General features: G+C 37.9%; 3 protein-coding genes across 4 annotated transcripts in view; 1 reads left to right on the forward strand and 2 right to left on the reverse strand.

Moving 5' to 3' along the window:
* Positions 1-3,330, reverse strand: part of LOC131692430 (uncharacterized) — an 87,684-nt gene extending 84,354 nt beyond the window's left edge. Inside the window, exon 1 of the mRNA XM_058979474.1 lies at positions 3,188-3,330. The gene's annotated coding sequence lies outside the window, so the exon portion shown is untranslated. The remainder of the gene's footprint in view (positions 1-3,187) is intronic.
* A 921-nt stretch (positions 3,331-4,251) lies between these two features.
* Positions 4,252-5,472, forward strand: LOC131692440 (uncharacterized). Its single transcript, XM_058979491.1, has 2 exons — positions 4,252-5,018; positions 5,085-5,472. The coding sequence occupies exons 1-2, from the start codon at positions 4,562-4,564 to the stop codon at positions 5,420-5,422; spliced, it is 795 nt and encodes a 264-aa protein (XP_058835474.1). The 5' UTR covers positions 4,252-4,561; the 3' UTR covers positions 5,423-5,472.
* LOC131692438 (eukaryotic translation initiation factor 2 subunit 2) lies at positions 5,463-7,482 on the reverse strand. 2 transcript variants are annotated; one of them, XM_058979487.1, is made up of 4 exons: positions 7,323-7,482; positions 6,616-7,088; positions 6,311-6,345; positions 5,463-6,240 (listed from the first exon to the last, which is right to left on the reverse strand). In XM_058979487.1, the coding sequence occupies exons 1-4, from the start codon at positions 7,338-7,340 to the stop codon at positions 5,717-5,719; spliced, it is 1,050 nt and encodes a 349-aa protein (XP_058835470.1). In that variant the 5' UTR covers positions 7,341-7,482; the 3' UTR covers positions 5,463-5,716. The 2 variants fall into 2 exon arrangements, with proteins under 2 accessions (XP_058835470.1, XP_058835471.1); XM_058979488.1 differs by lacking the exon at positions 6,311-6,345 and having other exon boundaries at positions 6,617-7,088.
* Positions 7,483-14,263: the final 6,781 nt, after the last annotated feature.

Genomic DNA, 14,263 nt, shown 5'->3' on the forward strand with positions numbered 1-14,263 from the left:
ACCATCATTGTGGTCGTAAAATCCGGGTGTTCCGAAACATGGCCGAATATTGCAGTTTTGCAGGTTTTCAGTATGCTCGATCTTGGAGACCCAGTTTCCTCGTATGCCCGAAGTACGCACATCTCTTGATTGGCACAAGCACGCTTCAAAATATTTCCTTATTACCCTTCGTAATTTTTAAACCCATGGCAGTTCGAGTAGCAACTGCTTCCCTCCCACTGTGACTATGTTTGTGGCATATGATTTCATGGATTCTTAATTTTTGATGAATTCGAAGAGAACACCGAACAACGTACTCGTTCCAGATATCGAAAAAAAAACTCGAAGGTGTACATTCAGGGTCAAATCTTGGATACACCTATTAGCAAAGCAGGGATTGCTGTAGCATCGTGACCAAAAATATCAGCAAAATTACTCAAGCTATCGTATACGGTTTTCATGGTATTCAAAATAAGATGTCACCTGCTTTCAGTCAATCCGTCCAAGTAAAAATATTTATTAATATCACCAACTCTCATTGTTGCTTTCGAAAGTTGAGAAATGTAATCAATGGTACTCCAGTGCCACAGATGTGGGTAAAATAGGGCAGCGGTTCACAATCTTTTTCGTACCAAGGACCCCTTAGAAATCACTCTGGGTTGCTACGGACAACCAACGGATAAACATCGATTTTGTATATCAATATGTTATTGTTTGTTAGGAAAAAAGACTTGAAATTTCAATATGCACTCGGAAAATATATTTTTCTTCGCGGGCCCCCAGCGACGACTTCGCGGCCCCCAGCGACGACTTCGCGGCCCCCAGGGGTCCGCGGACCCCGGGTTGAGAATCACTGAAATAGGGTAATCTCAAATTTCCAGCACGAATACAGAATACAGATTCATTGCAAACAGCGTGCTATCCAATCCGTACTTGTGCATAATGACGACTTTTACGCTAAGCTACCCAGTCAAAACCGTTCTTGTTGCAGTTTCCGGAAACCGGCTTTATATATCTAAAGTCTTTCATTGAGGCTAATTCAGCCACTTCAGAAATTCAGCGAAAATCTCGTCCTTAGAGTAGTATAGATAGAACTGTTGGTTGTTTCCTGCGGGAATTGTTTTCTGCGAGGAAATATTGTCCTCTTGTACTGCATGGTGAACATTATCTGAAAAAACCAATCAAGTTAAGGATTCAACCAGCAAAGATCTTTACCACATTGCGCACTTTCACTGGTGTTATACGTCTCAATTAAATGGAAATTGATGCAGTCTGTGGTTGTACTTTTCTTCACTTACAGCGATGATGTACATTATCCAGGTTTCACGAAAATGCTGTTTCAAAGATAACATTAGGCTAGGTACTCTGAAGTCGCTGCTGTGAACAAAATTATTGGGAACGATTTAACGACCATGTGATACACTTCTTCGTGCGTCATGGATGTGAGCGAGGTCGTCAGGCTTGATCCTTTGCCCTCCCTGGGCCCAACGTCTCGATGAGAAAGAGCGTGTTCAATCAGCTGAAACCAGCAGTTTGAGGAACATGCGTAAGAACTAACTTTCTTCAACAGACTAATCCATAAGTTGATTTGTTTCACTAACAGTTTGTCCTGACTAAAAGTTTATCCACTCGGTCGTATTGATTTAATTAATAATTTGCAAATTATGAGCAGATATTTTGTGACCAGCATAAACAAACAAAATTGACAGTGAATTAAATATTCGAACAGCACACTTTGATCAGGTGGTGTTGCCAATTAATTTTTTTATCGAAAATATCAGGTTGTCATGACAAAGCAGATGAATTGGGTAGCATAATTAGATTGTTCGATGAGCCAAAAAATAGCTATCGTTTTGTATGGGACCTTGGCGTATTTAATTTGTATTTGGTATTACACTGAGGAAACTGATGTGATTTCTCAAGTATAGTAAAATAAACATTATTCGCGAGAACTAAAAATTATGAAATTGCACGTGTGAATATTATACGAGTATGAGAGGTACAAGACTGGTATAACACCACCATCGGATGCATCCAATGTTATTTTTAAAACGTGTGCATTTAAAAGCAATTTTGATTGAATATTGTACCTAATTTGTTATTCCAACGTTACATGAGCTTGATATAGGTTAAGGAATTGCAAGTTTTATTAATAACAACAAACGAAGTCTCTCAAAATACCGACTGTTGAGTTTAAACGCGATTTTGTGATTAGTAGAGATCTGGAAATCGACGTTATGGGAATATCTAGTGTAAAACACTTTGACCGCTTAGCCAACTCGAGTGATCAGCCAAACGAGCTGGGCACGAACTCGCCACGGGAAAGTGCAAGTAAACCTGTGATCCACTCGTTTGCCCGGCAAACTTGAACATAGGGGCATAGTTTAAGTCCGACTGAGCGGTGGCGACATAACTCGCATATAAGTCATGTAACATAGCCACATTGGGCAGACTGTATATTTATTATATTGTGGTTTAAACTAGCCATAGCGCCTAATGTTTGAGTATGCCAGGCAAACGAGTGGATCACAGGTTTGTTTGCGTTTCCGACGGCGACTAGACGTCACCATCATTCAGCAGATCCTTAGACACGGCTATGCGGTCGAGCCGCATCACACCAGCTTTGCTAAAAACAACTCTTTCGAAAGCACAATAACACTATGAACAAGATTAGTTGCTATGTTTGTAAAAAATGAAATTGTAATTCTATTGAGCACGATAACCTGTTAGTACAAACTTTGAATCAGGCCAAGGAAGTTACTTGGACAGCGGTAAATACATAAATTTATTAAATTAGAACAAATTAACACTTTTTTCGTAAAAAGCGCGGTTCGGAACTTTCCTCTGAACACTGTTTCGCAGTTTGTGTAATTTTTATTCATTTTGACAAATTGTGAAGTTTTATTGGACATAGTTTTTCTTCCAATAATTTGATTATTTTTGACTCACCCTGTAGAATGCAGTAGCTTCACTATTGTACTATCGCATTAAGAGCTGATCAGTTTGCTCAAAGTAGTTTTTCATTTAAAAAAAAATGCTAAGGCTAATTTGTTTTCAGTAAAATATTGGCATCGCTTTCGAATTTGTTCCGTACCAGACGCAGTATAATCAACTTTTCCCAAAATAATCGCCATATTGCTTTCTAGTCACCATGTACATTGAACGCATAACCGAAAAAACGCGATTTTCGATCTGAAACAAAACTTACCGCAAATATTTCGACTCTTCAATTACATCACAAGGATTCTCCTTCAATATTCCAACAGTTCAGCAAGGAAAACCCCCCAAAAATCAGAGGAAACCTAAATATTATTCGCACGTCGTAAAATTTCACCTCTTTCCAGTAGCCAGCTCCAATTCTTTTCACTGAGCAGAGATGCCAGGTACTTTTTTCAAATGTCTTCAATAATAATTTTAAAAGTCTGGGAAGAACGAAAATTTCAGGAAAGCCTTTTCATTCAAAAATCTGTAAATATCTGCAACCAAACTAAAAAATTTGCAAATATCTGCAACCAAACTAAAAAATTTGCAAATATCTGCGTCATCGAAGAAATCTGCAGCTTAAATTAAAAGTCTGCGAATTTGCAGACTTGTCTGCAAATCTGGCATCTCTGTCACTGAGTCTGACACTTTTTGTTACATTTTGACGTTTCTATGGAGTTTCGCTTTTGTTCGGTTAGGTTGGTACCGCACAACGTTGCCAGATGTATCGATTTATCCTTAAACTGGCTTTCAGGCAAAATCCGTTTGTGGTTTTTCTTCTCCAAGTTTTCGTTTGCCATCGGAGATTTCGCGGATTTCGAAACTGGTTTTAACCTGCACGCCACCGAAAAACTACCTAAAATTGAGTACTTTTGACTCAATCTCGTGGTATCGTGCAGGAAGGTAAAATTAGATAAACCGTGTTGAAGGTAGTTTCCATTTAACCAACGTTAATTTAACTACGGCAAAAATAATAACTCAACCTTGAGTTTAATTTACTTAAATTTAAGTTGAATTTACCTAATTTTGAGTATACCCCAAACTTAAACTTAAAAGTACCTTACTGCATGGAAGACCTCGACCGAGTCGAATCTCTCGTTTTGTTTTTGACAACACTAATAAGTGCGAAAGCGACGCACAGCTCAAAAGTACCTAAATTTAAGTTAAAATAACTTATTCTGTAGGTTATTTTACGGTTGCGTGTAGGTTATTTTATGGTTGCGTGTGGGACGGGACTTGCCGATAGATGTTTTCTTTTTCTTTTTTTCTGTTTATTCTTTATCGTTCGTCTCGCATAGCCTCACATAAAAAAAACGGCAGCTGTTATATTTTGTTCTGACATCACTGGGCGGCTTAAATATGCAATAACAAGATTGTAACAGAATATAATTTGCGTAGCAGATTGTTATAAATTTGGTCTCGTTAGTAGTTAAAATAACAGAAAACTATAACAATTAACAACGGGAGATAATGTTTTGAAATCTTTTTGTTATGTGTTTCTAATCGGATACCGGCAAAATAAAAAGAAAATTTTGTTTTCGACTCCGTTGCGCAAATAATTTGTAAGTACTCCGTTGCTTCTTTGATCGCATGCCGCCGAATGGATCAACATCATGCCGTTCATGTTAAAACCGAACCGATCGAACCCGACTTGGAACACGACATTCCCCGTTTCCTAGTGCAAACCAGTGCAGCGCCAAACATTCCGACAACGGTTGAGATAGTTGATCTTACGAATGATGAGTTTATTTCCGAATTTCGCCATTTTTTAAGCAACGTCCAATACAGTCGAAAGCAAGGCAACAAAAAGGTAATCCGTCAGAAAGAACTAGTCGTAGAGCTAATTTCGCTACAAGTGGTACACCTTCAACTGATAAGTTTCTACCAAGAAGCATACGTTGGGACGTTATTCGGAATTGATTTCAGAAGTGTTATAGTTTACGGAAGAGTAACTCCCGGACCGGTAAAACAACATAATAACACACACATTTACAAACTAGATGATGGATCCGGAACAGTAGAAGTGTATTATGCTCATGCATTGCCCAGGGATGTTGGTAAGCTATAGCATGATAGTTCCCCGAAATTATGAATTCTATCAAATAATCTTTCATTTTTTTCAGACAAACTAACCGATGTCAATAAATGTGAGGATATTCTGAAGACCCGGAATCCCCTCAACGATGAACAAGTACCGGAGAACCCGGATCACAAAGCTGATCTAAAATTACTACTGAGTTTGGTGAAAAGTCACTGCCAGCGAAGATTGGAATATTTTCAGTTGGGAACCCGTTGTTTCGTGATTGGTCGACCTTTTCTGAATCGATTTGATCAAGTTTCGATTTATGCACACAGTATGTATGCCGATGGAGATAAAGACGGAAAATCGGCAGAAGTATTCTGGAAAACTCATTTAGCTTTATGCTACGAACGAGAATATTCAGCAGCCTGTCGTCAATAAAAGCGTCGGAGCGTTCGAAGTTATAAACTATTCCAAATGCTACAATTAGGTTAGTGCATTTTATTATGTCGGGTGGAAATTTATAAAATTTTGAAGTTCCTACACACATGTGCCACTGAAGAACGTAGCGTTTATTAATAAAGAATATTCCACATGGTAATGATACCAAACTTTTATCTATTCAGTGCTTACTAAATTTCCATAGCGTTTATCTCTTGAGACTGTTGTAAGTTTTTTCACATAACATGGAACCGGTAAACAAAAAAACTGAACGTGACGTAAGGAAGCGCCATTCTAGGCCGTTTTTGCGCGAATGGCCGCACGTTTGCTGGTAACGGCCTGGAAACCAGACTTAATACTGGCCACAGAACAGCGTGACCCGCACGTTTCGCACTGCAGGAAAAACAGACGAGTGTCTTTTTGGAGGATGGTTTCTGGCGAACGGCAGGTATGACATGTCACGTACTCCTTGATGTACCGCCGCAAAACGTTTTCTATTTGTTTCGGTTGGAATCTACCTTTTATGATCAGCTGCGAGTTACCATCCACCGAACCACTGGTACCCAGTTCGGCCAAAAGAAAATCCAATAAATGCTTCGGTTGTCTGTGCAGGGTTCTGCAAATTTCTGTAAAGTTTGCGAAGGAAGTCTTTTTCGTTCCGACACGTAGAACTTGAGGAGGCCGCATCACAAATTTGGGTTTTCGTCCACCAGCCATGTCGGGATTTTTGTCCAGAATGATCTCGAAGACACGCTGTAGCAGCTCGTCATACGTGTAATCACGATCCGAACCAGCCCACGTCGTGCTGTGCTCATCCACTGTAGAAAGAAAAACAAAACATTCAACAAACTATTTCGACTTAGAAAATAAAAACATTAGTCTATGTACCAAATTCCGTATCACATCCGTCGTTATCCGTAAGGCATGTAATTACAGAAATATTCGTGATAACCTCCACCCAAAGCAGAACTAAGAGGCCGATCATGTGAAAAGGCGATACGTTTGAAATTTTATCAAAGCGTTTTTCTCGACAAATGACACTTTTCATCACACTCAGAATCATGTGTTAGCAAACAGGTTTTTAATATAAAACCAAGATCGCAGTAAATTCAAAAGGTTTTATGCCACAGCGCCCTTTTCATATGTACGTCCAGAAGTAAGAAACTCTAGAACCACTGCAGTACTTCTACTTACCATTTTCTTTTTCCTCTTCTCGGGCTAACTCCTCCGCCTCCATCAACTCCGTCAGATCCTTCTTCTTTTTCTTTTTCTTCTTCATGCTAAAATCGATCTTCATATCATCATCATCCAGTCCATCATCACCAGCACCGAACACACCGCCATCTCCCTCATCCAAACGACCTTCCTTGCTTTCCTTCTCACCATCAGTACCAGCTTCCAAGACCGGCAGCGCATTGTCCAATTCATCCAGATTGAAGAATGGCTTCTTCTTCTTCCTTTTCTTAATTCCGAAACTTTCAAACTCCAAATTGTCCTTCAAGTCTCCGGTTGCATCGGCTCCGTTTCCAGCAGCATTTTCTTCCGCGGCTGCCGCATCGCTAGTGACATTTGTAGCTAGATCACCACTCTCCTCGCCAGTCGTACCTTCCAAATCAAAGGGAGTCTTCTTCTTTTTCTTTTTCTTCATCAAGGAAGGGTCGAATATCTGCACACGGAATCGAGAACATGTTAGTATTATTGTGATAACTTAATGTTAGTAAGTCAAATTACAAAATATTATTTCTATTGGAATAATTAATTTTAGAAACAGAAAAAGTTGATTTTCTTAACCTCTAAAGCGACTGCCATTTTTCATAGCTGAATTGCTATGACCAGCATGGCAATTTTTGTCGAGTTGAAAAATAGTCAAAACCAAACCGTTCCCATGTCAAAAACTCACCGCATCATCTTCCGCCATGATAACGCGTCCAGAATTTCACTCGGTTGCACTTAAAACTCCTGAAATTTTCAATATTTCACGAAAAACTTCCGCAATTACGATTTGATGATGTTGCATCAGAAAATTTTCCTTCACTCAAATTGACAGCACCGAGTTGTTGCCAGTTTCCCCAATAATATGCAAAGAATAGCACCGGCTACGTTTCTGACATTTAAGGCTACTGTACACATCAGGAATTTTATCACGCGGAACACTGATAATAATCCGCACGTTATTGTCCAATATTTCACACTTAGATCTGTGCTACAAAATAAACTACAGCGCAAATTCGTTAGTTGGGTCACGACTGCGCCCCATCTAGCGAATCGTATCCGTTAATAGGGATCTTTAGGGGTGTGCGGGTTAAGGCATATTCTGATGCAGATTAGTACCGTGAATTAATATCTCAGTCCTTTTTCAATTTTTTGGCCCGAAACTATTGAAAAAAACATTTTTTAGTTTGTTTCCTTTTAGGACAATAACACATCCAAACCCATGCGACTTGCACGACCCTATAAGTTGCCTTATCAGATCTACAATAGTTTGCAGATAAAACTTGGGATGGCAGGTTGCTAGCGGATTGACAAAGTACCAGATCATGCTGTGTGGGGCGCTGTCCCGGTTAACAATGAGGCGAACGAGATATTTGCAGATACGTCATTTAGTACGACAACTGTCGGTTTGCTGGTTGAATTTAATTTGGTTTTTTTAATTTAAAAATCATAAAAGAATAATTAAGGTTTAAGAATGATATGAGTGTACTCGTAAGGACACCCGCTACCAATACATATGAAAAACTGGCACAATTTTTCCAAATTAAAGATCCCTATTGGGGCAGCTGACAGCTGGCAAAAATTACCCGAGGGAAACGCTGATTGTTTGTTTTCTTTCGAACAAAAAGAAATATTTTGCGGTTCAAGAAAGTTGGCTGTTTCTTCTCAATTTAATGATGAATTGTTTGACAAAGAATGTCATTAATGTTCTTTTTGTCATTAATTACATTTTTTTTTGATAAATTCTTTCACATAAAACAGGAAATTGATGCGCCGTTGAAAAAACCGATGAAGCGCACGTATACTAAGTTGCCACTAGCTAAAAAGTCATTTGACAATGTGATTGAATACATCAGAGATAACCTCCAAGAAGTAAGCAACCAACACCTCTGCGACACAAACCAATTGGTACTAAATGGAAGAAGCGCAATATCTAACACATTTATTTCATAAAAAAACATTCCGGAATATGAATTCAAAAAATTAAATTCCATTGAATTTCAAAGTATGTTTTTTCTAGATTGCCACAGATATCAACTAATGAGCCCCTTGAATTCGACGACTTTCAAATGTCAATCACTTTTTGACTTTCAGTTTTGACATAAGAGTGTCTTTTAGTTGGGGCATACCCCAACTAGCGAAGTACCAACTAACGAACACCCCAACTAGTGGCGGATCCAGGGGGGTCCACCGAATTTTTTTAACTTCTTGAGAAATTTTAAAATAGTTTCTATTTTAAATTCGTCCTAAGTTCAACACTAGGGGCAGATCACTCTAAGAATGTATAACAAATTTGCATCAAATTAGAAAAAATGCATTTAATTTCCATTTTTGCATCAGCTTGGCACTCCCTCGCAGAAAAGTTTGTTTAACAAACGTCCTACGCTGATCCACTTTGTTCGACGTTTTGTTAAATGTAGGGCTAGTTTTTCTGTAGGGTTTTGACGTCTTACACGCAACGCAAAACACATTGCAGGCAACGCAAAAACATTGCACGCAACACAAAATACATTATGAATTTCTATTTTGATGAAAATAAATGCATTTAATTTCGCTGATTTTTAAAAATGCATCACAAGTGATCTGCCCCTAGGTTCAACATCATTCCAAACCAGATTCGATTACCAAAACTGATTTTTATTGAATGAGGGTATTACATATTACGTATTGTACAATGAACATTTCAAAGTCGAAATTTTGGACCACCTCCGAAATTTTTTTCTGGATCCAACTAGCAAACCCCCAACTAACGAATTTGTGCTGGAGGAAAACACCCTCCAACTAGTGCGTGTGAAATGATTTGCATGGAATTCTATGCACTAAAAATTCAGATTCACGGTCCGCGCGCGATTAAAGAGACTAGAATAACAAAAAGACGCCATCTTAATTTAGTGGAAACAATTCACGCGTGTTTTTTGAAAAGGGCCAATAAGCATACTGTCAAAATTCACGTTGAGAGGAAATTCTGGCCAAACCGTCAATCGCCGATTATTAGTGACAGCAGTAAACGAAAAGAAAACTTTTCTTTTTTATAAAATACCAACGTACACTCTTGGCGAGTTACGGTTTGTCCGGAATTTTCTCTCAAAGTGAAATTTGACAATATGCTTATTGGCCGTTTACAAAAAAAAACGCGAGAATTCAACTAGCAACCCAGCTACGGTTTACAAGCAACACTGCAAATGTGCAAGCCTCACAAAACTTGTTTGTTGTTATTCTGTTTGTTTCTTTTAGCCAAAATAAAAATCTACCGCGACTTCTGGAATCTGAGTTTCTCGACCAGCTAAAACATGGTTTTATTTGGAATGGAATTTCGCAACAGCAAAACCACATTAGAACAAGAACAATTGGGTCATCAAATGAGAAAAAAAAACTCTTTTTTATTACATACATCGATAAAGCTGATTTTCTTGATTGCAACAATGTATTTTTCCAACTCAGGAAACGTGAAAATAAAATTTAAATTTAAAGTAAAGAAATATGTTGGCAGTCTGGATTTGACACTATCAGAAGGATTTGACATTTCGAATTTCACGACAACTGATGCCCTGTCAGAAAAAATGAACACATGTTTTCCCGGTTTTCCCGCAGGGTTATTTTTATTTGACATAAACACCCAGTCAAAAAGAGCAAAGTTGCTAGCTAACGGGGGGCTATTTGCGAACTCGGATGCGCTAATTGCACTTCAATTTGCCAGCAAATTGCTGGCAATTAAGGGGCTATTTAAAATGCAACATTTGGACGATTTGCCACCGTCATTTTTTAGCCGCTTGAACGCCCTTAAATCGCCGCCAAATCGCCCAGGGAACGCGCCATTTAATCGCCCTTAATTGCCAAATATGAAAATTACAAATATTGCTTATTTTCGGATTCATTATCTACTCACATAAACTTATCACTACACCAGGTAATCACCACCAAATTATAGGAAGAATCAATGGTTAAATTGGCATCGCACACCAAAACTTACCACAATCTGACTTTTATTAAGAGTTTAGGTCAGATATCTTGTTCCACTATATTTACACACCGTTCCACAATTTCCCACATTCGTTGGCTAAATGAAGTGCACTAGACAAACAAAATACAAGCGAGAACACGCCACTCGTTTAAAAAAACTTATTTTAAGCTGAAGCCAAACATGAACCGCCATGTTTGAAAAACGCAAATACAACCAAGTCCTTTTCAGCCGCCAGAAAATTTGTCTAAGTGTTGAAATTGCCTTTAAATCGCATTCGCAAATTGCATTTGTTCCTAGGGTCAATTAGCACAGGCGAGTTGAGTTAAACGTCAAACTGTTTAAATCGCCTGACCATGTTCGTCCGCATTTTTTTTTGACAATACAATGAATATAGTTTTTTTTCATTTTGGGTGTTGTCTTGATAGGCCAGATGTAAACAACCTCAGTTTTCCTATGTATGGTTGCCAAGCTTATATAAGATTTATTTTAAAAAACAAAAAAATCGTTTTACATTTCTTATAATTTACGTATTAAAACGATTTTTTTTAATTATGTTGTATTATGTATATTGGACCTAAATTTTAATGGAATGGAATGGAAAACTGTATATAGTTTAATGACCCGATTGCGATTTTTTTATTGCAAGCGGATCCACAACAAAGAGAGGCGTGGTTTAAGTCTTGTACGTGTGTTCCTGTCTAGTGAGTTTGTAGAAAACAAAAGAGTTTTGCTTTGTTTTGCTGATTCAAAACAATAACGGAACGACTTTCATTTTAAATGTTTGCATCATTTGAATCCGTACCCCTCATGCTGAATTTCGATCTCCCATCAAACCATGCCATTTTCCAGTTACCGTTTCTAAACACGATGGTATTGTAACAATTTTGGTTTGAGGATGTAGCTTTTATCTTTAAAACATTTAGTAATTTTAATGGATTGTATAACAATACTTCCAAAAACAATACCGCATAATGCTAAACATTTACGACTGACAACTCTCTTGTTCGTTTGGAATGACATTGACAGTTAAATTGGAATTCCAAACGAAACAACCCAGTCAAAAAGGGCAAGTTGCTGGCTAGCGGGGGGCTATTTGCCAACTCGGATGCGCTAATTGCCCTACAATTTGCCAACAATTTGCTGGCAATTAGGGGACTATTTTATATGCAACATTTGGGCGATTTGCCGCCGTCATTTTTTTGCCGCTCTACCCGCCCTTAAATCGCCCCTAAATCGCCCAGGGAACGCGCCATTTAATCGCCCTTAATTGCCTGATATGAAAATTAAAAATAATAATTATTTTCGGATTCACTATCTACTCACATAAATTTATCGGCACACTAGGTAATCACCACCAGACTATAGGAAGAATCGATGGTGAAATTCGTATTGCACACCAAAACTTACCATAATCTGACTTTCATTTAGACTCAGAGATCTTGTTCCACTATACTTTCACACGATTCCACAATTTTCCGCATTCGTTGGCTAAATTAAGTGCACTAAACAAACAAAATACAAGCGGGAACACGCTAATTGTTAAAAAAAAAACAATTTTAAACTTAAGCCAAACATGAACCGCCGCAAAAAAACAACCAAGTCCATTTCAGCCGCCAGAAATTTTGTATAAGTATTGAAATTGCCTTTAAATCGCATTCGCAAATTGCATTTGTTCTTAGGGGCAATTAGCACAGGCGAGTTGAGTCAAACGTCAAACTTTTTAAATCGCCTGACCATGTTCGTCCGCATTTTTTTGACAGGGAGGCGTCTCTTTGTTATTCTATCACTCAAAAAAATTATCACTTACCCATCATATGCAAAAACATATAAATATTTTCCATAACACTTTTCACATAAATGTTATATGTTTCACACATAAAAGCTTATATTGTCAATCTAATTAAAATCACTGTCGACTGCATGTATATATTAAATGAAATTCAGATACTTTCCATCGGAATATCATATACGTTCTAGATGAAATCCGTTTCATTTTTATATGATTTTCGTGCGATTTTTAGCTGCATTCACATGTTTTTCTGATCAGTTTAAGAAGACTGGAAGATGTAAAATAAATATGCCGACATTGAATTGAATTGAAATTTATTATCTATTCACTTGAATAATTTACAATAACATACCTATTATTATAGCCGCAGCATATTGTTTCCACATCTTTTCCAAATGCGTTGAAGAAACCAGTGAACTCTTTCGCAGTTTCCATTAATTCCAATTATGCTTACAGTTCTTTTTCACTCCCGGATCCTGAAATGCGATTTCGTTTTAATGACATTATTATTAATGAATTCATATACATAGTTATAGCTTGAATTACATTTAAATACCTTCAGTAATTCCAAAACAATCCGAAAATCTCCGACCGTAATTCGAACTCCTCGTGCTAGTATATATTATAATGTGCCATATTAAATCTGTTTACTTTTTCACATCGTACATTCACGTAATAGTCACGTGCTTTATATATAACACTTGAAATATGTGACAATCACATAGAATGTATGTATTGTATACTTGAAAGTCATGGATATCTTATTTGAAAGTCATCGTTGTAGATGTGAATGTTAATTGCTGCACATGAAACTAATATTATTAGTCGTTTTTAATATTTATGTGCTTTCTCACATGAAATGCAAGTGTTTTTTTTTTGGCTCAGTGATAGTCTCTTTACGCGCGATCGTTCAAGAATACACGCGAATATGCGAATGGCCACACAAATCTAAAATCGAATTTATGCACGCAAAGTTAGAGACACGCTAGCATTCAAATGCTCGAGCCCTTCGCGATCACACTTTTACACAATTAGTAAACGCCCACGCCAACCCAGACAGATATGCACCCCTGGACTCGAACGCTAAAACTCACACCTTCCACGTACACATCACCACAGGACTCACAATCAGATTTATGCATACAAGATACCAAGCAATAATTACAGGTATTCGTCTGGCAACCCGGGGGAAGTGCATCTCAAACGCAGAACTTATCATTTCAATGATGGCCTTGGATCTGCGTTGCCTGTATTCAAGGCACCATAGCTTTGTCCGTCAGGTCAAGGATGTAAGAAAAACGCTAGCCACCACCCTCGGCCCTAGCTGCCCATAAAGGGGGGAAAAATACCGACTTTTTTTTTGTTCAACGTGGCTTCCTTCCCTCTTTCACCCACTCTTTATGCGGACAAGGCACAGTGACGGGAACAGCATTTTTTTTAAAAAAATTCTTCGAATTTTATAATATACATTTAGATATAGAATTTTGTGGAATACAAATTAGTCACCGGAAATTGGAAAGAAAAGGAACTTTTCAAATTATTTATATACCGTTTTTGCAGCCGACATAAAAAAATTTTATTCAAGGTACCGACAACGAGCTGATCCGATCGGTACAACACAATACGAACTGAATAATTTGCAAACATACCGTTTTTTTATATTGGGTTCGCCATGTTTCTATTGTCGCCCTTCCCATTTGAAGCCGTTGGATAGAACAGTGTCTGCCATCTTTGTTCGACGCATTGAGTCAAATGGTAGCGCAACAATAAGGGGCACTCGATTCGAGTTTTTGTTGCGCTCAAACACGAGAATTTCACTGTTTTCAGCGCATTTGTGTTATTATATTAGTTCTTAACAACAAAGCAAAGCTGTTGATGT

The sequence above is a fragment of the Topomyia yanbarensis genome, chromosome 3 (assembly GCF_030247195.1).
Source record: "Topomyia yanbarensis strain Yona2022 chromosome 3, ASM3024719v1, whole genome shotgun sequence".
In the NCBI taxonomy this organism is placed as follows: Eukaryota; Metazoa; Arthropoda; class Insecta; order Diptera; family Culicidae; genus Topomyia; species Topomyia yanbarensis.

Bases quoted from the DNA above. Each gene is read 5' to 3' on its own strand.
- LOC131692440 (XM_058979491.1), top strand. From the start codon at position 4,562: ATGGATCAACATCATGCCGTTCATGTTAAAACCGAACCGATCGAACCC. The intron at 5,019-5,084 runs GTAAGCTATAGC...CATTTTTTTCAG, and splicing joins TGCATTGCCCAGGGATGTTG to ACAAACTAACCGATGTCAAT.
- LOC131692438 (XM_058979487.1), bottom strand. The intron at 6,346-6,615 runs TAAGTAGAAGTA...TGTAATTACATG, and splicing joins GAAGAGGAAAAAGAAAATGG to CCTTACGGATAACGACGGAT. The intron at 6,241-6,310 runs GTACATAGACTA...TTCTTTCTACAG, and splicing joins CGGATGTGATACGGAATTTG to TGGATGAGCACAGCACGACG.